The 24,319-nt window shown below is 38.8% G+C and overlaps 1 protein-coding gene and 1 non-coding gene across 2 annotated transcripts in view; one reads left to right on the top strand and one right to left on the bottom strand.

The window, feature by feature from the left end:
- The window catches only part of SCN11A (sodium voltage-gated channel alpha subunit 11), a 94,254-nt gene that overhangs the window by 54,182 nt on the left and 15,753 nt on the right, over positions 1 to 24,319 (top strand). Inside the window, exons 17-23 of the mRNA XM_053599839.1 lie at positions 586 to 697; positions 2,742 to 2,896; positions 5,682 to 5,855; positions 7,150 to 7,251; positions 7,735 to 8,001; positions 8,604 to 8,657; positions 12,241 to 12,382. Of these exons, the coding sequence (XP_053455814.1) occupies positions 586 to 697; positions 2,742 to 2,896; positions 5,682 to 5,855; positions 7,150 to 7,251; positions 7,735 to 8,001; positions 8,604 to 8,657; positions 12,241 to 12,382 (1,006 nt within the window). The remainder of the gene's footprint in view (positions 1 to 585; positions 698 to 2,741; positions 2,897 to 5,681; positions 5,856 to 7,149; positions 7,252 to 7,734; positions 8,002 to 8,603; positions 8,658 to 12,240; positions 12,383 to 24,319) is intronic.
- On the bottom strand, positions 13,799 to 13,905 carry LOC128592873 (U6 spliceosomal RNA). The gene has a single exon (XR_008382085.1). It is a non-coding gene; the product is annotated as a U6 spliceosomal RNA (small nuclear RNA).

Genomic DNA, 24,319 nt, shown 5'->3' with positions numbered 1-24,319 from the left:
TACACTATCTGGGGAGAAAGGGAGAGCAGAGAGTGAAAGAAGGAGGGAGGGGTGGGAAAAGGAAGAGCAGAGAGAGGCAAGGAGGGAGGGGATGGGACCTTGGTGTGTGCCACACCTTTTGAGGGCAAGACACGATTGTAAGAGGAACCTTATCTAACAAATGCAATCAATGTAACCTGGTTTCTTGTACTCTCAATGAATTGCCATCAATTAAAGAAAAAAAGAAAAGAAAAATTACACTATCTATAAACTAGCCTTTACTTCTTCACCACCTTGTTTCCATAATTGGTGTTAGAAAGCCCATGGTTATGAACTTTAGGAAGAAAAGAGTTAAGGAACTGTGTCATCATATGCTTTGTTCTTATTCATCCAAGAGAGTAGTTAGAGAACTCTCTTCTGAAGTTAGGCTTGCTATAGCATGTAGAAAGGGACTGAACAGAAGGGGTGGTTCCTTGGTACCCCTTATAACTAGAAGCCTTTGCATAGTTGGTTTCAACCCTGACAAATCAGACAATGAGGAATTAAGTATGACCATAGTGAGAGTCTTGATAAATGACACACATTTTCTTTTTTTCTGATATACAGAAGTCTGATGCCACCAGTATACTATCAGAATGTAGCACCATCGATCTGCAGTATCAATTTCAGTTACCAGAAGTGGTTCCCAAAAGGGAACCAGAGAGATGTTTGCCCAAAGGTAAGTGGCAGCATGCCTGCATCTAATTCACAAAATGTTTGGATGAGATTTTAGTTCTTTGAAACTCTGTGGTTTTGTAAATACTTCTTTCTATTTGTGCTAGTGACAAAAGCAAAGAGAAGGCATCTATAAATTCCTGGGGTCATTGTCAGATCCAGGCAGAAGGGATTTTGGGAAATCATTGATTTAATAGGCTATACTCATGCAGCCCAGCAAGCAGAATAAATATTCTAGAAAACTTGCCTAGAAATTCCACTGGACCAACATGTCTGCTACATGTATAATCCCCAGTACATCCACTATCAGGACGTATTTGAGGTCATAGGCCAAGAGAAGAGCTTGGCTATTGTAATCAGAATCTTTGGCTCAGGAGCTAGACTGCCTGAGCTTAAATTCTGGCCTCTCCACTTATGAGTTGTGTGACTTGTTCAATTTAGTTGACCTCTCTCTGCCTCGTTTATAAAATGAGGATAATAATAGTACATATGGCAAAGGGTTGTTATGGGTATTAAATGAGTGAATATAAATCACCTAGAAGAGTATCAGGTATATAATAAGCAATACATGCACCCCTTCCTAATTCCTTGAGTGGATATAGTGGCTTCTTTCTATGGGCCTTCCTTATGTTTTGCATTCATCATGAAGAATTTATTTATATCTGTCTTCCCCATGAGGTTCTTTAAAACAAAGGCAGTGATTTCATCAACATTGTATCTCTGGTGGGAGAATAGAATCTGATGCAGGTAATGGGCTCAACAAATATTCATAAATAAATAAGTGACTTAACAAATTAATAAAGTAATCTAAGAATTAAAAATTGCTGACTTGTAGTATATTCTTTCTTGCAAAATAGACATATTAATATGCTTGTGACAATGAATGTGCTACTGTCTTTGAAAAAAATGTTTGTCTCAATTTGAAATAATAAAAGATTCACCTGAGACAAAAAGAAATTGCTCTACACGTTTAGGACTAACCTATGCCTAGAAAGAACCTAAAGACTGAGTTTCAAACTCATAATCCAAGTTGTTTGACAGCCCCAAAGCTAGATAAAGGACAGACTAAGGATTTTTAATAGATTAAAGTTCTCCTGATTTACATTTTGACTCGCCCTGGAGGTATACAATATAGGTGTCAACCATGGAGATGGAGAAGAAAGGAGGATTTCTTGAAGAAGGGACAAGTAAGGAAAAATAGTCTTTTTGGAAGATGAACCTATTAATGTTCTGAAAGATGGAAGGAGAAAGGGGATAAAGGAGAGTTTATAGTTCACTTAGGAAGATGAGGAAAGGAGTGAATTGCTGTCACCACTATGAAGTAAGGATCAGCAGAATTTAGAGAAGAGGAAACAGAGAGTAGATGAGAAGGATGATGAGGTTCATGCTGAAGGCTTATGTGTGCTGAGAACAAATGCTCAGCTATTTGTAAACATCCTGATAATTGACCAAATTTTTTCATGAAGCTTAGGTGGCTCACAAAGCTTGTGGCTATTCTCCTCATTCCCCCAAATTCTTTAGACAAAATCTATTTACTATTAATGAAAAAAATGTGGCATGGAAGACAACCACAAAACCTTGGTGACATACAATAAAATAACATGTGCCTGTGTGATTCAGCTGATCTAGGTGAGTGATCTCTGCTAGCCTCAACTGGCTTTAGAGTGGTGTTGTTGCCTGGGAGTCAACTTATAAAGCCTGGGCCCAACTGGGCAGCTTGACTGTGCTCCATATGATTATCATTCTTTTCCCAGAACCATGAGGCTAGCCGGAATGGTTAGCATCTCCCTTGAGAGGTTGCAAGGGAGCACGTGAAACTTGCAAGGCTTTTCAAGGCCTGGGCTCAGAACTGGCACTCTGAGATTTCCACTCCACTCTGCTGGCCAAAGCAAGTCACATGGCTGAGCCAGGATTTAAGGTTTTAGAAATCTACTCTACTTCTCCCATTAAAGAGCAGTCACATGCAAGGGACATGAACATAGGAAGGAGCAAAGTGTGGGAGTATTATTACAGATACTAATAATATTGCTATTGTTGATTGCTTTCAGGCCTGGGTTGCTCCTTTCCATGTTGTAGAATGGAAAAGACAAAGTCCTCCTGCATCACTTGGTGGAACCTGCGGAAAACCTGCTACCAAATCGTGAAACACAGTTGGTTTGAGAGCTTTATTATCTTTGTGATTCTTCTGAGCAGTGGGACACTGGTAAATCATCATGGTATCGTGGGGATGTTGGGCATCAGGGCAGCTGGGGGAGCCACATTCTGACTTTATCCCTTACAGAGTGCCATGGATGTACAAGACCAGGTGAAAGTGGGATCTTCTTGTTGTTTCTCTCACCGGGTGGGGATTTGCACAACTTTTGGAGTCATGCTCAACCCTCAAGCCAAAGATGTGTTATGTGGAAGAGTAACCCAACCCAGAGCTTCAAAGTGGCCACTATGGTCTGGTCCTTGAGCCCAGGCCCATTACTCTACCCCTCATTCTTGGAAGATTTTTAGACGTTTTCATCGTATGCTACATATTTCCTCCTCTAGGCAGCAATCCTCATACTGTCCTTTTTCCTGAAGACCACAGTGCTGCTTTCTAAAACATAAAATATTAGGGGAGATGGCTACAGGATCCAGATTAAGATATGATAAGTTGCTTTGGTATTTTCCATCACTCATGATCCCTTAATACGAAAGATAATGAGATACCTCTGAACATGTATGGTCCTTCTGGATTGAAGTGTGGTGTGAATCCCAGTGATGTTTGTAAACAACTCTCAACCCAACAGCTTCCACTCCCATAGAGTCATTAATTCCTTGCCCCCTATCCACACCTTCTGGTCTTTCTTGCCCCATTTACCCTCCTTTCTTGGAGGACAGTATCTTTCCTCTTACTTCCTACGTATGTTTTCCCTCCCTTTCCTCTCTCCTTCCCTTTTACCTGTGCCTTTCCTTATAATGGTCGTAAGTAATTTGGAACTAAACTTACTTGCTATTTGTTATGTCAAATGAGTTCACCTTTATTATTGCACAAAATGTCACTAGGAAATGGAAGGGATGGGACATGTTTTGCTCTCCCACACCCATACCTTTTGGTTTGTGCTTTACACTTCTGCAATCTCTAGGTGAAAGATGAATATATACCAGATCCACTGGGGATTGTGATCAACATAGACCTCCATTTATCTACTTACTGCAATATAAATTATTACTCAAACAGAAAAGAAAATTTCTCTAAAACATCCAGATTAATTTTTAGTGCTAGTCTTGGGTCTAGGTTTACCTATAATCTTCTGGTGATTATGTTTTCACTGACCATCTACTTTTATTCAAGTGGTAGGGTTTCTTTTATTCATTCCACAAATGGTACTTTTGATAGTTAGTGGGAAAGCAGTGGTGTTGTCAAAAGGCCACATGCAAATGCTCCATGGTGCCGTAAAGAGATAATTTATAGCCAGAGATACAGCAGAGAGCACACACAATCCTGGTTCACATCTGCCTTCAGAAAAGCAAGTGTAGGCTGGGCAGAGCGAGACTGAAAACACAATGCAGAAGGTGCCAAGAGAGGGACCTAGCCCCTGTACATATTTGTAGAGAATTGAGGACAAGAGACATCTAGTCTTTGACACTGGTAGGTAGTCTATGGACCAGTAGCATCAGCATCACCAGAAAGAGTCTTAGAAATGCAGTTTTACATTGTAATAAGTTCCCTAGGTGATTTGGGCTCGTTAGAGTTTGAGAAGCTCTGGTCTAGGCAACTATGCAATAATGGGAGCTTCCTGGGTCAGAAAATGGCCTAGTTACAAAGCAGAATTTTCTGAAACTCAGTTGCTGATATCAGTCTGCTCATCCCTTGAGCTAACACAGACTTGCTGAGTCAGCTTACTGCCAAGCTTCCAAAATAAGGGAGGAAATATACAGCGAATATCATTCTAATTTGTCTTTCCTTAAGAGGTAAACAAAACAACAAGTCTTTCACCTCCACGAGCTTAGAGTTGAGTAGAAAAGATAGATGGAGCAATTATAGACCAAGATAGAGTAGGAAGTTAAATGATATACTCAGAGAAACAGGGGGTAGCATGGGGGCCTGTAGGGTGCATCTAACCCAGTCCTTGGTTAGGTTTCCTACAGCAGATATCAGCTAGGCTGAGATCTTAAGGTTAAAGAGGAGCTGACAGGGCAGAGAAGGAGATAGTGGGCCTTCTCCAGCAAAATCCCACTTGGCAGTTACAAGTGAGACTGTTTTTCTTTTTTTTCCAGGGATGTGGGGCTGCAAGCTTACCATGGTACCTGAGAGAAGGGCTGATTTCTTTCCTGCCTTCAGTGTTGCCCTAAATGTTTGGGCCAATTAAGTGCCAGACATTCTCCCTTTCTTTCGTCTCAGCAGCCCATAATGCTCAAAAGGACAGATTATACCCTAGTTCTATAGACCCGACCCTGAATAATCACCCATACTTTGGGTGAGGTAAATGTTTGGATAGAGCATGAAAAAGGGTCTCTCTGAAATTCAGGATGTCTCTTTTTCATAATCATACTTAATGAATGTTTAATAGTACAAGTAATTTTCACTGGGTGCTCGAGCCCAGAGCTTCCCAAATTTGATATGTCACGGTGTACATACAAAATGATAATATCTGTAGGGAATTCTGGGTTGAGGGGATGAGGCTATTTGTGGCAGGAGATGATGGGCCTTGTGGTTGGAAGAATCTAAAGTATAGGCTAAGGCATTTGGGCTCAGTGCTGTAAGCAATGGAAAGGCATTGAATAGAGCTGCTATGGCAGCTGGGAGAATGAAAATAGAATTTTCGTTTTCCATTTTCATTTGCTCAAGGAATTGGTTCCATTGGAAAAGTTCAGCCTTCTTATCTTTTGAGGAAAACCTCATCACCAAGAGAGATACTAGTTTTTATTCATACAAGGAAGAAAAGTAAAAAGTGAAGTGAACAAGGAGTTCTTTATAAATAATCAACTCAGCCTATGGCTATGTTTTACCATTTCAGGTATTTGAAGATGTTTACCTTAAAGAACGACCCCAAATCCAAGCACTACTAAATTGTACTGACAAAATTTTCACACATATTTTTATTCTGGAGATGGGTCTGAAATGGGTAGCCTTTGGATTTACAAAGTATTTCACCAGTGCCTGGTGCTGGCTCGACTTTATCATTGTGATTGTAAGTTTACCATTTCTGTGTCCCATACAGGCCAGGGTGGGGATGGGGAAGGGGATGTCTCATGAAAGCTGTTTTCCTGAGTGTCTCAGATAGATGCTGCTTTAAAATGTTTTTCTTGTTGTCATTGCTCCTTCACAGTACTTGTAATTATTAGTAGTTATTGTTTGTCCAGCAGCATCTAGCCTTTCCCATGTCCTACCCTTCATACACTGCACTTCACATGCTCACCACCCAATCTTTCCCACGATAGCAGCTATGTCCAGCTGAAACTGACCTTTTTCAAGTTGAACATCTAATAACTCTCCATACCTAATAAAAGTGGCTAAAGATCTGCAAAGAGTGGTCTTCAACTTAAGTGCAGAATATTGTTAGGTTTTTTTTTTTTTTTTGGCCGGGGATGGGTTTGAACCCACCACCTCCGGCATATGGGACCGGCGCCCTACTCCTTGAGCCACAGGCGCCGCCCATATTGTTAGGTTTTAATTTCACATACTTAACAAAACTTTCCAATCCTCAGTCCTGTCCTACTCGTGACAAGTATTTTGGGAGAAAAAAATGCATGTAATTCTCCTAAAAGGAGCTGTGTGAATGAGGAGAAATATTAGCAAGTACATAATTAATTTTTCTTTGTTAATTTTTATTTTGATATCATTCCAAGCTTAACAAAAATATTGCAAGAACTAGCACAAAGTAATCCTCATACTCTTCCCCATATTCACCAACTAATTACCATATCACCCCTCGTTTTCTTTCACTCTGTCTTTTTTAATCTAAACTGCTTGAGATTAAGTTGCAAGTGTGTGTGATTCCTAGTAAGGAAATGTCTCACATATTCACAATCAATGGTTGAAATTAGAAAATTTAACATTGATTCAATACTGAAATCCACATTCATTTTCAAATTTTGACAATTGTCACAAGGTTCTTTATGGCTAATTCTCTCCATCCATCCATCCTTTCCCCACACACCAGTCCAGGTTCCAGTTCAACATCCCATTCTGCATATCATTGTCATGTCTCTTTGGTTTCCTTTAATTGACAACAATTTCTCATCTTTTCTTTGTCTTTCATGAAACAGACAATGATAATGCATTGTTCTTACCTTAATGGGCAGTGGATTTGCCAGGCAAGGAGAAAAATAGACCCTCCATCTGTTCTCCCCCTTCTAGCAGGGTCTGATTTGTTAATATGAGCTCAGTGCATTCTGCCTCTCAGAAAGAGGGCTCCTCAACCCCTCACTGGCTTTCCCAGACACCAAGTCAGGTGTACTACCTGTGACCTCTCTTCCCACCAGGTCTCTGTGCCCAGTCTCATTGACTTAAAGGGGCTGAGGTCCTTCCGGACTCTACGAGCACTGAGGCCTCTTCGAGCACTATCCCAGTTTGAAGGAATGAAGGTATATTCTCCAGGGGTATGGGTGGAAGTTCAGCTAACAGGGAAAGGCAGAGAGGACAGCTGCTCTACTTAGGCTGGAATTTTCTTAAATTGCCAAGCTTTTCTGGGCTGCTTCTCACCCAGCCCAATGCTTAGAATTTGAGAGATAGAGAAAAGTCTAATACACTTTCTGTCCGGAAAGAGCTTCTGTGACATCTGTGAAGAGCTCTGGCTTCCCCATCAGAATCCTAGGGCAGGTGCTGCATAAGTCTCTAACACCATCTTCACCGGGCACTTCGTAAGTTGTCCTTGATGGCAACAGAAAGGATCCATTAGGTATTGAGCTGACAGCAGGGTTTGTCGTGGGTTGGGGGTCTGGGGTGTGGACAATAAAGATCGAGCTGTAAGAAATCTAGCCCTAAACATCAGGCCCATTCTGGGAAGATGAAGAGCGTGTTGAGTCCTACCCATCTGTTACATTTTTCTTCCACTTTGTTTCTTTAAGGTGGTGGTCAATGCTCTCATTGGTGCCATACCTGCTATTCTGAATGTTTTACTTGTCTGCCTCATTTTCTGGCTCATATTTTGTATCCTGGGAGTAAACTTCTTTTCTGGAAAATTTGGAAGATGCCTTAATGTAACAAATACAAATGCAGTGAATTTTTCTATTATTGCTGACAAAAATCAATGTGAGAGCCACAATTACACCTGGTACAATTTGGAAGTCAACTTTGACAATGTGGGGAATGCTTACCTGGCTCTGTTGCAGGTGGTAAGTTATGCTGTCAGTACGCTTTTCACTTTGAGGAGAGAAAACTTGAAAGAATAATAAATCATTTATCAGCCAGTAAAAATGCAGTGATTCCACTGAGATAATGGAATCAAATCCTAATTCCTCATGTTGGAGCCAGTGCCTTCTAGAATTGTCCCCTACTGAGCTGCACCACCTAGTAATACTCCTATAAAGACCTGTATATACCACTTTGTCCTTTATGGAATCTTGCTCGCTCTTGAGAGCTCCAGCCAGAGAGAAGTGGAGCTTCAGATGGTCATGACATTTTGAGCAATTCCTTGTTCAAACCACAGTTGCCAGGTCTCCAGTAACTTCTGTCAGTGGAAATTTATTTTATTTTTAAATTTTTTTATATCATGCAAGTGGAGAAGAAAAATATTAAGATATGTATCCTAGAAGCAAAAAAAGACACATATCCTAGAGTTCCCTTGTACCATTCTTTTATTTGAATACTCAGTCTTGGAAGCTTGGAACATCATCTTATAGACATAAGCCCACTGGGCCTTGCCTGCTTTTGCATAGCAGGTGTCTATGTATGGCAAGTCTACAGTTGTGCTTATGTTTATTTGCATTTGTTGCAGGCAACATTTAAAGGATGGATGGATATTATGTATGCAGCTGTCGATTCCAAAGAGGTGAGTCTGTGTTCCATCATGTTTTAGGGTGTTAGGGTCAAATTAGGAATATCATGGCTACATGGAAGTCCATAATTTCCTACATCATAGTGTCAGTGACCAGGGTTCTCCGCCTTGTTTTCCTTAGGACAAAACACTATGAAATACCACTGCCTAATAAAAGGGTTCTTATGCATCCTCTAGTGAACATCTGACACCCCAGTATTCTCTAAAGTCCAGTCCTCTTACTCTATGGTGGACAAACCATTCTTGTAAAAGATAGGGTCAAAGTAACAGAAGCATAGGATGCCTTCATTTTCCTCTTACTTCTTCTCCAAATTGCTAGAAAGATAGAAACCAAATTTCAAGGAGTGCTTGTTTTAGACTGTGAGAAAACCTTAAGACTGGACTAAATATGAGCAAGAGAGACCCTCCCATGGCTCCAGCCTCCCTGGAGACTAGAAGGGTTTCTAGTGATTGCCAACCATTGAATTCTAGTTGAAGAAAAAATAATTATAAATTCCCAAAGTTGAAAAAGTATTCAGGAATCTAGTCAAGGTTTTATTTTTCAGCTGATAGAATTGAAGAATAGAAACGTAAGAGAGTTGCCCAAAGCCGTAGAGTGATCAGATGGTTGAGTCAGGAATGGGATCAATGGGGAAAAGAAAATATTTACTTTTTCCTATCATAGCACATGTGTCTTGTTCTGTTTGGGAGTCTACACAGTCAATGCCTAAAACATGATGTGTTCAGTACATATGAGTTGGTACAGACTGAGTATCCCTTATCCAAAATGCTTGGGACCAGGCTTTGGATTTTAGATTTTTTCAGATTTTGCAATATTTGCATAATAGTTTCCAGTTGAGCATCACTAACAATAAAATCCAAAATCCTAAATGCTTTAGTGAGCATCATATGGATGCTCAAAAAGTTTTAGATTTTGGAGCATTTTGGATTTTGAATTTTTGGATTAGGGATGCTCAACCTGTAGTAGCAATAGAGGTGGTCTGAGTGTTCCAGCCCTCACTTAGAAATGAGAATGAGTCTTTATTGCTATTCTCGTTCTCATTATGAAGTCACTGTCATCACGAGTTAACATCTCTAGGTATGTTAATGAAGTCAAGTTTCTGGAAAGGCAAAGATAATAGTAGATACCTGTTTATAACTATTATAATTTATATTTTAATATTTACATATTCAATGAATATATCATTATGTAATGATATATAATATAATTTTATAATTATAACTTAAAACAAATGAAATATTAAAAAATATTAATGTACTCATTTCTTTTGTTTTTTTGAGTACATGACCTTCACCCTGGTTTGACTTAGGCATCCATCTGCCTTGAGATAGAGTTGGGGTACAGAAGGAAAGCTTTGTAGATGTATGGTAGATCAGGTGGGTGGCTTACATATGAGGTCAGACAATGAAGTTTGTGAACTCATCCCCTCAAAAGTGCTACATACCTCATTGGCTATCACTATGGTCATCTTTGAAGTACTCTCCTTGCAAAGCTATGCACTGACACCAGCACCTAGTTCACCCTTCAAAGCACTTTTTCTAGGATGAGATTGTGAGCTTAATTGTCAGATCTCATATGCTACTGTAGTGAGTGATAGGCAGGTAAAGGTGTGTGGAGGGGTGCCTATTTTGATGCTCATCCTAGTATGTGCTAGCTATTGTATGTTAGCTTCTCACATGATATCCCTTCTCTGTGTAGCCACAGAGAACCCTGATGGCCTCAAATGATGCTGTGACTGGTGAAACTGTGAGCCATTCTCCTTCTCAACTCTATTTTCCCTCAAGTACTGACTTATGACATATTCTCTGCTTGGACCCTGGCCCAGGAGTCTACTCCTATCCCTTGCTATGAGGCCCACCATGGCATGTCTATGGCTGTCAACTCCAGCCCCTTACGTCAGCCTGCCTTCCCAATATATCCCAGGCCTTGCCAGCAGCAGTTTCTTCCCAGAAAACACGGAAGCAAAGCAAGAAACACCCTCTTTGCCTTCCATGTTCCCCTCAATTTACTGGACTCCAATTACCCTCTCCAGACCCAAAGAGGGAGAATCAGAACACATATCTTATAGTTCTGATTTTTTTAATGGGGTACAATGTGCTGGCTTTATATACAATTTGAAATACAACAAACTGGTTAACATAGCCTTCACTGCACTTTGTTAATTATTGTGTTAAGACATTTATACTCTCCACTTAGTAGATTTGATAATGTACCCTTGTAAAATGCACCATAGGTGTGGAGGATGGGTGGAAGGAGGGTAATTGATTGGATTATAGCTCTGATTTTTTGTCTTTCTGGTTTTTTGCCCCCAAATGCCCTAGGGATAAATGGGGGGGATTTTGTATTTTCCTTTTCTGTATGAACTTCTCTTCCATAAACTCTTCCCCTTCAAGTCCTTCATATACCAAAGAGAGACACAAAGGAATATAAACATTCTTATATATCAAAGCAACAACCTAACTTGCAAGACTCATAGCCCACTGAGAGATCTTATTTTAAATGTCTGGTGGTAGATACTAATTCTTTTCCGTACTAATACCTATCTTTTGTCCAATTTTTAAATTTTTGGATTAGGGATGCTCAACTGATAGTAGCAGTAGAGATGGTACAAGTAGTGTTATAGCAGCACTGAGGAATGAGAATGCATCTTTATGGCTATTATTTCAAAGGACAGGCATTAGTATAGAAAGGATTCCTCATGCCAGCTGGGACTAAGGTCAGATACTCTTCATGGCAATAGAGAGAGATAATACTTTCAGATAATTACCTCCATTACACTAGTCTATATGATGGGTATTGAATAGCAAATATCATGAATACGTTCAAGATATAATAGAACTATTAATGCTCAAACCTGTATCTCTGATATCACTGGGGAAAGAAAAGTGAAATCTCTCCATCTTCCCCAAAACACATAAAGCCAAAAGGGATCTCAGCTGCTTTTGAACATACCTTGAGCTAGGAAACAGTGGTTATAGTCAATTTGTGTACATTTTGGAGACTAATAATTTATTCATGGATTTAATCTATGTATATTGAGAGTCTATATACCAGAAGGAATTCTAGGCATTAGGAATTCAAGAGTGAGAGAATATAATAACAAATTAAATAGAACAGTGCTCTCTGTATGGAAGATGTAGTAGTTAAACAATGAGTAGTGGTTTAGTCACCTCTTCTCGGGGTGAATGTGCCCCTTCTCTGGTGGCCTCACCTTCAGTCTGGCTACCTGCAATTACAAACCCATGCAGACATCCTATATAGATGACTTTTTCACAAAACAAATGTGATCATGCCACTCCTCTCATGCAATCCCTCAATGATTTTCCACTGATAAGATGATAAAGAACAATTCTCTACCACCCCAAATCCCCACCACATGGTACCACTCAAACCAAGCTAGAGAAACTAAAAGATGCTCCTATCCCTTCACTCAGACCCATGGCTGTTGGGAGGAGGCTATGCAGCCAATGTTTCTCAGGCTGCTGAGAAACACTTCGATCTTCTAAATAAGGCAATTAGGTAATTCTTTATTCTCCAGTAACTTTTTTTTTCTCTTATTAAAAAAATCCATAACAGAAAGGACAACAGCCAAAATTTGAGAATAATTCACTCATGTACCTTTACTTCGTGGTTTTTATCATCTTTGGCTCATTCTTCACTCTGAATCTCTTTATTGGTGTTATTATTGACAACTTCAACCAACAACAGAAAAAGATAAGTATGCATGTGGTCTTGATTTGATAATTTCATCTCTGTTCTCCAAAGGACTTTAATGAATCATAACTCTGGTCTAGATTGTTGTACAAAGTAGCCTTTATGATCTGCATGAGAACAAAGCAGCCTACCACTTCTGTCCTGAGAAGATCCTCAGAAATGAGGCTGAAAGGGCATTGAAAACATCCAGGTTTTATTAGGTCATTATTTTCACTGTCTTACTCTCTTAATTAATGGACATTGCTATTGTTGAGATTAAGCCTGATAATTAAACTCTAATAGAATAGCCACCACTAGTATTAGCATTTATGAAACTATACTTATATTTTAATAACATTTCAAGTGTATTTTGATATCCATTATGAAAATAATGGATTCTCCTCTTTCAGTAAACTTGAATCCTAGCTCCCAATGCCCAAGCCTCAACAGATCTTGGAAAGATGATTGAAGAAGAGGCTAGGCTGCGGGGGTTATAATACATTACACTAAACAGATACTTATTTTGATAACTCTAAAATCCATAAGAGCTCTGTAGTAAATATGGAAATTTAAAGAAGATAAAAACAAAATTAAAAGCACCTTAAGGCAACCATCAAAAGATAACCTCTTTAGACAGTGCCTCTTATTGTGTTAGTACAATTACCTCTAGGCACGTTTCAACAAGGTACAAACTCCTTTTACAAGGAGGGGATCACCTTATGTTTTTAATTTTGTAGTTTATGAGCTCAGTAATTATGACCCTATGTTATAAAATCATCCTTATTATAAGAATTTTTAGGGCTCACTCTTAAGAACTGAGATAGCTTCCTAAAACGTGTAAAGGAAAATGATCAGAGAAAGAAGGGAGCCAAAGAGAAAGGTACCAGGGTTTGACCAAAGTGCCAGTCTGCTCCACCCAGAGAAGCACACTTTGTGAGAACCAATGAAAGGAGCCTGAGATCCTGGAACCTATTCTCTATGAATTCATGGCACAACTGGCATATAGCATAGCACACAGGAGAACCAAGAGAACCAGGTGAGCAGAAGCATAAGGTTCTGGAACCTATTCCTCATTAATTCATGGCATAATAGTCAGAGCAAGCTTTGCCACGTTCAATGGAAAGGTGTCTCTGTGAGCTGCTGGAAACTTTTCTCTATGAATTCATGGCATAATAGGTATTAAAAACAAAAGGCTACTGTAAAAATAAATAAATAACAAATAAATAGCCAGGAGTGCAGTGCTAGTTGCATGCTTAATTGTATATGAAACTTGCCAATGGTTTTCCAAAGTAACTGTACCATGTTACGTTCCCACTAGTAATTTTGAGTGATTAAATTTCTCTATATCTTCAAAAAAAAAAAAGAATTTTTAGGGCTGAATTATACCCCATGTTACAGATAGACCACAATTTATAATGATTATTCTTTTCTTTTTTTTTTTTTAAATATGGAACACTTCACGAATTTGTGTGTCACCCTTGCGCAGGGGTCATGCTAATCTTCTCTGTATCATTCCAATTTTAGTATATGTGCTGCTGAAGCGAGCATGATTATTCTCTTCTTTTTGGATATTTAAATTGTTTCTAAATTTCTTGCTCTTCTGAAACAGTGAACGTTCTTTTCTTTTTTTCTTTTTTTTTAACTAACAATTTCCATTTTATTTATTTATTTATTTTTCTTTTATTTTAAATTAAATCATAGCTGTGTACGTTGACATAATCATAGGGCATCATTCACTAGCTTCACAGACCATTTACCAAGTTTCACATATACCCTTGCAAGATGCACTGCTGGTATAATCCCACCAATCCCCTTCCCTCTACCCACCTCCCTCCTCCCTCCCCTCCCTTTCCCCCTTCCCCCTATTCTTAGTTTGTAACTGGGTTATAGCTTTCATGTGAAAACCCTAAATTAGTTTCATAGCAGGGCTGAGTACATTGGGTACTTTTTCTTCCATTCTTGAGATACTTTACTAAGAAGAGTATGTCCAACTCCATCCATGTAAACATGAGAGAGGTAAAGTCTCCATCTTTCTTTAAGGCTGCATAATATTCCATGGTGTTCATATACCACAATTTATTAATACATTTGTTGATTGATGGGCACTTGGGCTTCTTCCATGACTTAGCAATTATGAATTGGGCTGCAATAAACATTCTGGTACAAATATCTCTGTTATGATGTGATTTTTTGGTCTTCTGGGTATATGCCCAGTAGAGGGATTACAGCATTGAATGGCAGATCTATTTTTAGATCTCTAAGTGTTCTCCATATCTCTTTCCAAAAGGAATGTATTAATTTGCATTCCCACCAGCAGTGCAAAAGTGTTCCCTTTTCTCCACATCCACGCCAACATCTCTGGTCTTGGGATTTTGTGATATAGGCTAGTCTCACTGGAGTTAGATGATATCTCAAAGTAGTTTTGATTTGCATTTCTCTGATGATTAAAGATGATGAGCATTTTTTCATATGTCTGAAGGCTGCACACCTGTCTTCTTCAGAGAAGTTTCTCTTCAAATCCCTTCCCCAGCCTGCGATGGGATCCCTTGTTCTATTCTTGCTAATGCATTTGAGTTCTCTGTGGAATCTAGTTATTAAACCTTTGTTGGAGACATAACCTGCAAATATCTTCTCCCATTCTGAGGGCTGTTTGCTTGCTTTACTTACTGTATTCTTGGCTGTGCAGAAGCTTTTTAGTTTGATCAGGTCCCAGTAGTGTAGTTTTGAAGCTGCTTCAATTGCCCGGGGGGTCCTCCTTATAAAATACTCACCCAGACCGATTTCTTCAAGGGTTTTCCCTGCACTATCCTCTAGTATCTTTATAGTTTCATGTCTTAAGTTTAAATCTTTGATCCAGTGAGAGTCTATCTTAGTTAATGGTGAAAGGTGTGGGTCCAGTTTCAGTCTTCAAAGAGGACTACAAAGGTTGCCAGCCAGTTCACCCAGCACCATTTGTTAAATAGGGAATCTTTTCCCCACTGAATGTTTTTAATTGGCTTGTCAAAGATCAAATAACGGTAAGTAGCTGGATTCATCTCTTGGTTCTCTATTCTGTTCCAGACATCTACTTCTCTGTTTTTGTGCCAATACCATGCTGTTTTGATCACTATCGATTTGTAGTATAGTCTGAGTTCTGGTAACGTAATTCCTCCTGCTTTGTTTTTATTTCTGAGTAATGTCTTGGCTATTCGAGGTATTTTCTGATTCCATATAAAACGAAGTATTGTTTTTTCAAGATCTTTAAAGTATGACAGTAGAGCTTTAATAGGGATTGCATTGAAATTATGTATTGTTTCGGGTAGTATGGACATTTTAACAATGTTGATTCTTCCCAGCCATGAGCATGGTATGTTTTTCCATTTGTTAATATTTTCAGCTATTTCTTTTCTTGAAGTTTCATAGTTCTCTTTATAGAGATCATTCATGTCCTTTGTTAGATAAATTCCCAAATATTTCATCTTCTTTGGCACTACTGTGAATGGGATAGAGTTCTTAACTGTTTTTTCAACTTGACTATTGTTGGTATATATAAAGGCTACCAATTTATGAATGTTCATTTTGTAACCTGAGATACTGCTGTATTCCTTGATCATTTCTAAGAGTTTTGTAGTAGAGTCCCCAGTGTTTTCCAGATATACAATCATATCATCTGCAAAGAGTGAAAGTTTGATCTCTTCTGACTCTATATGGATACCCTTGATCACCTTTTCTTCCCTAATTGCGGTGGCTAAAACTTCCATTACAATCTTAAAAAGCAATGGAGACAATGGGCAGCCTTGTCTGGTTCCTGATCTGAGTGGAAATGATTCCAATTTAACTCCATTCAATATGATATTGGCTGTGGGTTTGCTGTAGATGGTCTCTATCAGTTTAAGAAATGTCCCTTCTATACCGATTTTCTTAAGTGTTCTGATCATGAAGGGATGCTGGATATTATCAAAAGCTTTTCTGCATCGATTGAGAGAATCATATGGTCTTTGTTTTTTAATTTGTTTATGTGCTGGATTACATTTATAGATTTACGTATATTGAACCAGCCTTGAGACCCTGGGATAAAACCGACTTGGTCATGATGTATAATTTGTTTGATGTGTTGCTGGATTCTGTTTGTTAGGATCTTGTTGAATTTTTTTGCATCTATATTCATTGGTGATATCGGTCTATAATTTTCTTTTCTTGTTGGGTCTTTTCCTGGTTTGGGGATCAGGGTGATGTTTGCTTCATAGAATGTGTTAGGTAGCCTTCCTTCTTTTTCTGTCTTTTGGAACAGGTTGAGTAATATAGGTACTAATTCCTCTTTAAAAGTTTGGTAGAATTCTGACGTGAAACCATCTGGTCCTGGGCTTTTCTTTTTAGGGAGGTTTTCTATGGTTGATGCTATTTCAGAACTTGATATGGGCCTGTTCAACATTTCCACTTGATTCTGGCTAAGTCTTGGAAGGTGATGTGCTTCCAAGTATTGGTCAATTTCCTTCAGATTTTCATATTTCTGAGAATACAGTTTCTTGTAATATTCATTAAGGATTTTTTTGGATTTCTGAGGAGTCTGTTGTTATTTTGTCTTTGTTGTTTCTGACTGATGAGATTAGAGATTTTACTGTTTTTTTTTCCTGATTAGGTTGGCCAAAGGTTTATCTATTTTATCCACCTTTTCGAAAAACCAGCTTTTTGATTTATTGATCTGTTGTATTATTCTTTTGTTTTCAATTTCATTTAATTCTGCTCTAATTTTGGTTATTTCTTTTCTTCTACTGGGTTTGGGGTTGGAATGTTCTTCCTTTTCCAGTTGCTTGAGATGTCCCATTAAGTTGTTAACTTCCTCTCTTTCCGTTCTCTTGAGGAATGCTTGCAGTGCTATAAATTTCCCTCTTAGAACTGCCTTTGCGGTGTCCCAGAGGTTCTGATAGTTCGTGTCTTCATTGTTGTTTTGTTCCAAAAATTTGGCAATTTCCTTCTTGATCTCATCTCTGACCCAGCTATCATTCAGCATAAGGTTATTTAACTTCCATGTTTTTGTATGAGTATGCAGATTCCTGTTGTTATTCAGCTCAAGTTTTATTCCATGGTGGTCCGAGAAGATGCTGGAATAATTTATATTCCTTTAAATTTACTGAGTTTAGACTTGTGACCTAAGATGTGATCGATTTTGGAGTAAGTTCCATGGGCTGATGAGAAGTATGTGTATTCAGTTTTGTTGGGATGAAATGTTCTGTAGATGTCTGCTAAATCCAAATGTTGGATGGTTAGGTTTAAATCTAAGATTTCTTTGCTCAGCTTCTTGTTGGAGGATCGATCCAACACTGCCAAATGAGTGTTGAAATCTCCGACTATTACGGAGCTGGAGGAAATCAAGTTGCTCATGTCTGTTATAGTTTCTCTTATAAATTGAGGTGCATTCTGGTTGGGTGCATAGATATTAATAATTGAGATCTCATCATATTGAGCATTACCCTTAACAAATATGAAGTGACCATTCTTGTCCTTCCTTACTTTTGTTGGTTTAAAGCCTATTGTGTCTGCAAATAAAATTGCAGCACCTGCTTTTTTCTGATTACCATTTGCCTGAAATATGGATGACCATCCTTTCACCCTGAGTCTGTATTTGTCTTTTAAGTTAAGATGTGACTCTTATATGCAACAAATATCTGGCCTGAGTTTTTGTATCCAGTCAGCTAACCTATGCCTCTGTAGAGGACAGTTTAAGCCGTTCACATTAATGGAGATTATTGATAAGTCTGGTGAAGTTTTGGGTATCGAGTTTTTCAAATGTCCAGTGGGCATTTTAAATCCTTTCACCAGTGTGGAAATTGGAGTTTGATCCGAAGTTTCTGAGTGAGTTTACTTTTGTGGTATAGGATTGGGTTTGTCATTATGGAGGATAGGTCTGAGACTATCCTGAAGAGCTGGTTTGGTTATGGCAAATTTCTTCAACATATGAATGTCATTTAAGTATTTATTTTCTCCATCATAAATGAAACTCAGTTTAGCTGGATACAAGATCTGGGGTTGAAAGTTATTTTGCTTTAGGAGATTAAATTCGGTGACCAAGCTCTTCTGGCTTGCAAAGCTTCAGCAGAGAGATCTGCAGTCATTCTAATATTCTTCCCTTTGAAGGTAATGGTTTTCTTTCTGCTGGCAGCTTTGAGGATTTTCTCTTTCATATTAACTTTAGTGAAGTTAATTTATGATATGCCTGGAGGATGTCTTATTGGGGTTGAGTCGTGCTGGGGTTCTGAAGCTGTCTGCTATCTGAATTTCAGAATCTCTAGGCATGTCTGGAAAATTCTCTTTCATAATTTCATGCAGGCCTCTGTGCCCAGTGAGGCCACTTCATCTGTTTCTGGAACTCCTATGATTCGGATATTCGCCTTCTTTGAATTATCCCAGAGCTCTCGGAGAGAATGATCCATTTTTGCTCTTCATTTCTCTTCCTCTTTTAGAGTTTGGGAGTGTTCAAAGGCTTTATCTTCGATGTCAGAAATCCTTTCTTCTGCATGCTCCATTCTGTTGCTGAGGGATTCTACTGTATTTTTCATATCTTTGAGGGCTGTAAATTCTTGCTTCAGTGTGTCTAAGTCTTTGGTGGTTTTGTCTTTAAATTCGTTAAATTCTTGAGACAACTTTTGAATTTCTCCTCGAATTCCTAATTCCACTTTGTTAATCTTGTCTGCAATCCAAATTCTGAATTCGATTTCTGACATCTCAGCCAGTTGTTTATGAATGGGATCTTCAATTACATCTGCCATATCTTTCCTTGGGGGGTTGATCTATTCTGGTTATTCATGTTATCAGAGTTTTTCCACTGATTCCTCCCCATGGTTGTTTTACTCCCTTGATTTTTTCCTCTGGGGCTTTGTCGAGGGCCTGTACAGTGTTGTGGCCTGAGAAACTGGGGCCCTTTCTGGTGTGGTGGGGCTAAGTGGTTCTGTCTTGTTTTCAGCTGGTTTCTGTTCCACCCTAGTGAAACAGATACTCTGGATTGAAGTCTCAGCTGTGGAGAAATATCAGCAATTAAGTCACCCCACCCCCCACTGGCAAACAATTGGAAAAGAAAAATCAAACCTTCCTACCACCGTGCACCCAGGGCACCACCTGATTTGTCGTCAGGCGATTGGTTCAGTTCAAAAAGTCCAAATCAATTGTCTCAGTCTGCACCTGTCTCGGGTGAGAGAGTTTAAGAGATCTCTGGGAACTGGATCACAGGGGTCTGGTGACTACTCTGGTGTGGCTTGCTCCAGTGCTGCGTGGAGTCAGGAGGAGCCACCCAGCCAATAGATCAGTCTGGGAAGGTTGATGCTTCCTTCCCCACCTTGCACCATTGTCACACCCAGTCACTGATAGCCCTGCAGTTGGCTGACCCAGTTGCCTGTAGTGAATCGGTACTCCAGGAGTTTGCACATGCCTGAATCACAAGGAAGTCTGCCAGGCCACTGTGCTCTGCCTCTCTCTATCAGGAGGAGGTGAGGCCTGACAATCTCAGGTGTTTGATGAAGGTTGGGGGGGTTTCACTCAGGTCCAGTGCCCCTGATTAATGTTACTAACAGAACAGAAAAGAACAACTCTGTGGTTCCCCTGCAGAAGAGAAGCTGAATTGAGTTCCAAATCAGCTTGTCTTTGCTCTTGTATTGTCTATAGGCTGACGATCCCCTGAGGGCCAGGTGCGTCTTAGGTTTAGTAAAGCGGACCTCTGTGTCAGCCCCGCCCTGGGAGTTTCCCTGGTTTCCAAGTTGGAGTAGCCTCAGGCAAATCCTATACTCAGAGTCTCTGGTTGCCCAGGGAGACAGGGGGTGTGGCTTCAGAATATTCGGTAGTGAGCCGTATTGCTAGCAAAAGAGGGCTGCTGTTTTATGGCTCAGGCAACCGCTGCTCAGGCGTAGCTCCCTTCCATCCAACCGTCCTCTCTCCGCTCCCGTACCCACAGTGAACGTTCTTAAAACTATGTGTATCTCTCACTATTTGTTCAGGAGGTGTTTCCAGAATTAGAATATTTAGGGCATTAAAACATATGGTCAAATTACCTTGCAGAAATCCTGCGTCAGATACCTTATTTCTATAGGAAATGAGGATGCCTGGTTATTGTAACTTTAATTATCTTTTCTAGACTGATGGGGAGAAGTGTTATTTCATTGTTTTATATTTATTTATTTTATCACTAGTGGGGCTATGCACTTTTTTACAGGTCATTGGTTGTAAGTATTTTCCCCTCAGGAATGATCTTTATATCTTTTGTCTATTTTTAAGACTGAGATTGTCAGGGGCTCCTGTAGCTCTATGGTTAGGACGCTGGCCACATGCACCAGGGCTGGTGGGTTCAAACCCAGCCCAGGCCTTCTAAACAAACAAACTACAACAACAACAAAAATAGCAGGCGTTGTGGCAGGCGCCTGTAGTCCCAGCTACTTGGGAGGCTGAGACAAGAGAAGTGCTTAAGCCCAAGAGTTTGAGGTTACTGTGAACTATGACATCACAGCACTCTCCTACACTGGGTGACAAAGTGAGACTGTCTCAATTAAAAAAAAAAAAAGACTGAGATTGTCACCTTTTACTTATGTTTTTTTATGTGGTAAGTGCAATTTGTGGTTTGCTACTTAATTTTTTTGTAATTACATTTTTGATTTATGGACATTTCCACAATTACTTATTTTCTTATTTTTCTATAATTACTTATTTATTCTACAACACATATAGAAGAGTTCAAATAAAAAGAACTCCTAATCTAGTTCTTTTTGGCTTTTTGTACTTATGAACTGAGGCATTTCTTAATCCCAAAATCAGGTAACTAAATATTCACCTTTTGTTTTCCTGCTGGTTTTATGGCTCCAAAATTTTCCTTTGGGACTCTTGTAATTCATCCAAAATGTGCCTTGATACCAACTAGCCTTCCTAGCATCTGCTGGGAAAGTCATTTGCCATTGTTTCATAACTACATGGCTTTTCCTACTCAGGAGTATTGACTGGAAAGTCCCCTTTGTAATATGCATATTGATTGGAATCAATACTTGTATTTTGGATGTCATCCCTTATGGTTTTATTTTTTTATTAAGTCATATATACATAGATCATGAATACATTTATGCCTTTCTGGGATTCAATGTGTTGAGTATTTGTACAAATTGGAGTGATTACATCCTACTAATTAACATAGCTTTCACCTCATTTACTTAATCACAGTGTTAAGATATTTATGTTCTATACTTGGTAGATTTGACTCGTACCCTTGCAATATGCTCCATAGGTGTGGTCCCACCATTAACCCTCCCTCTATCAAGCCACCCACTCCCTTCCCATCCTCCTCCCCTTCCATCCTTCATCCTGGCCTATAGTTGTGATTCATCTCTCATATGAAAATGTGAGTGATTATAAATTGGTTTTATAGTAGTACTAAGTACATTAGATTTTTTTTCCATTCCTGAGATACTTTACTAATAAGAATATTTTCTATCTCCATCCATGTAAATATAAAAGAGGTAAAGTCTCCATATTTTTTAATGCTGCATAATATTCCATGGTATACATATGCCATAATTTATTAATGGGCACTTGGGCTTCTTCCATGACTTGGCAATTAGGAATTGAGCTGCAATGAACAATCTGGTGCAAATATCTTTGTTGCCAAGTGATTTTTGGTCTTTTAGATATACACCTACTAGAAGAATTGCAGGATCAAATGGCAGGTCTACATTTACATCCCTGAGTGTTATCCAAACTTCTTTCCAAAAGGAATGTACTAGTTTGCATTCCCACCCAGCAGGCAGAAGTGTTCCCTTTTCTCCACATCCATGCCAACATCTGTAGTTTTGGGATTTTGCGATATGGGCTACTCTTACTGGAGTTAGATGATATCTCAAAGTGGTTTTGTTTGCATTTCAAAGTGGTTTTGGTTTGTATTTCTCTGATGATTAAAGATGATGAGCATTTTTTCATATGTCTGTAGACTGTGCTCTTGTCTTCTTCAGAGAAGCTTCTGTTCATGTCTCTTACCCACAATGAAATGGGATTGCTTGTTCTTTTCTTATTAATAAGTTTGAGTTCTCTGTGGATTCTGATTATTAAACCTTTGTTGAAAATATAACCTGAAAAAATTCCTCTCCCATTCTGAAGACTGTCTGCTTGCTTTTCTTACTGTGTTTTTGGCAGTGCAGAAGCTTTTTAGTTTGATCAGATCCCAGTAATGTATTTTTGACGTTGCTTCAATTGCCCAGGGGGTCCTCCTAAAGCAGGCCAATTTTTTCAAGTGTTTCCCCTGTACTCTCTCCAAGAATTTTTGTAGTTTCATGTCTTAAGTTTAAGTCCTTTAACCAGTGGGACTCAATTTTGTTAGAGGAGAAAGTTGTAGGTCCAGTTTCAGTCTTCTACAAGTTGCCAGCCAATTCACCCAGCACCATTTGTTAAATAGGGGATCTTTCACCCAATTTATATTTTTGATGGGCTTATCAAAGATCAAATGATGATAAGTGTCTGGGTTCATCTCTTGGTTTTCAATTCTGTTCCATATATCTACCTATTTTTGTGCCAGTACTATGCTGTTTTGATCACTATAGATTTATAGTGTAATCTGAAGTCTGATAGCATGATTCCTCCTGATTTGTTTTTATTTCTGAGTAATGTCTTGGCTATTTGAGGTTTTTTTCTGGTTCCATATAAAATGAAGCTAATTTTTTCAAATATTTAAAGTATGACTGAGGTACTTTAATAGAGAGTGCATTAAATTTGTATGTTGCTTTGGGTAGTATAGACATTTAACAATGTTGATTCTTCCCAGCCATGAGCATGTTATATTTTTCCATTTGTTAACATCTTCAGCTATTTCTTTTCTCAGAGTTTCATAGTTCTCTTTATAGAAATCTTTCACGACCTTTGTTAGGTACAGTCCCAGATATTTCATCTTCTTTGGCACTATTTTAAAGGGAATGGTGTCCTTGATTGTTTTTCACCTTGACTATTGTTGGTATATATAAAGGCTACTGATTTGTGAGTATTGATTTTATAACCTGAGATGCTGCTGTATTTCTTGAGTTGAGTAGTTGTAGTTGAGTCTCTGGGGTTTTCCAGATATACAATCATATCATCTGTGAAGAGTTAGAGTTTGATCTCCTCTGATCCTATTTGGATACCCTTGATCACCTTTTCTTGCCTAATTGTGATGGCTAGGACTTCCATTACAATGTTAAAAAGCAGTGGAGACAATGGGAAACCTTGTCTGCTTCCTGATCTGGGTGCAAATGTTTTCAGTTTTACTCCATTCAATATGATATTGGCTGTGGGCTTGCTATAGATGGGCTCTGTCAGTTTAAGAAAAGTCCCTTCTATATTTTCTTAAGTGTTCCGATCATGAAAGGATGCTGGATATTATCAAAAGCTTTTTCTGCATCAATTAAGAGAATCATATGGTCTTTGTTTTTTATTTTGTTTATGTGATGTATTATATTTATAGATTTATGTATATTGAATCAGCTTTGGGACCCTGGGATGAAACCCACCTGGTCATGGTATATAATTTGTTTGATGTGTTGCTGGATTCTGTTTGCTAGGATCTTATTGAATATTTTTGCATCAATATTAGAGATATTCATCTGTAATTTTCTTTTCTTGTTGGGTCTTTTCCTGATTTGGGGATCAGGGTGATATTTACGTCATAGAATGTGTTGGGAAGTATTCCTTGTTTTCTATGTTTTGGAAAAGGTTAAGTAATATAGGTACTAGTTCCTCTTTACAAGTTTGGCAGAATTCTGATGTGCAGCCATCTGGTCCCAGGCTTTTCTTTTTGGGGAGATTTCTTATAGTTGATGCTATTTAAGACTTGTTCAACATTTCCACTTCTTTCTGGCTACGTCTAGGAAGGTAGTGTATTTCCAAGTATTGATCTGTTTCCTTCAGATTTTCATACTTCTGAGAATAAAGTTTTTTGTAATATTCATTAAGGATTTTTTAAATTTCTGATGAGTCTGTTGTTATTTGGCCT

Source organism: Nycticebus coucang, chromosome 8, assembly GCF_027406575.1.
Source record: "Nycticebus coucang isolate mNycCou1 chromosome 8, mNycCou1.pri, whole genome shotgun sequence".
Classification (NCBI taxonomy): Eukaryota; Metazoa; Chordata; class Mammalia; order Primates; family Lorisidae; genus Nycticebus; species Nycticebus coucang.
Note: the sequence above shows the minus strand (reverse complement) of the source record. Positions and strands in the feature narration are given on the sequence as shown.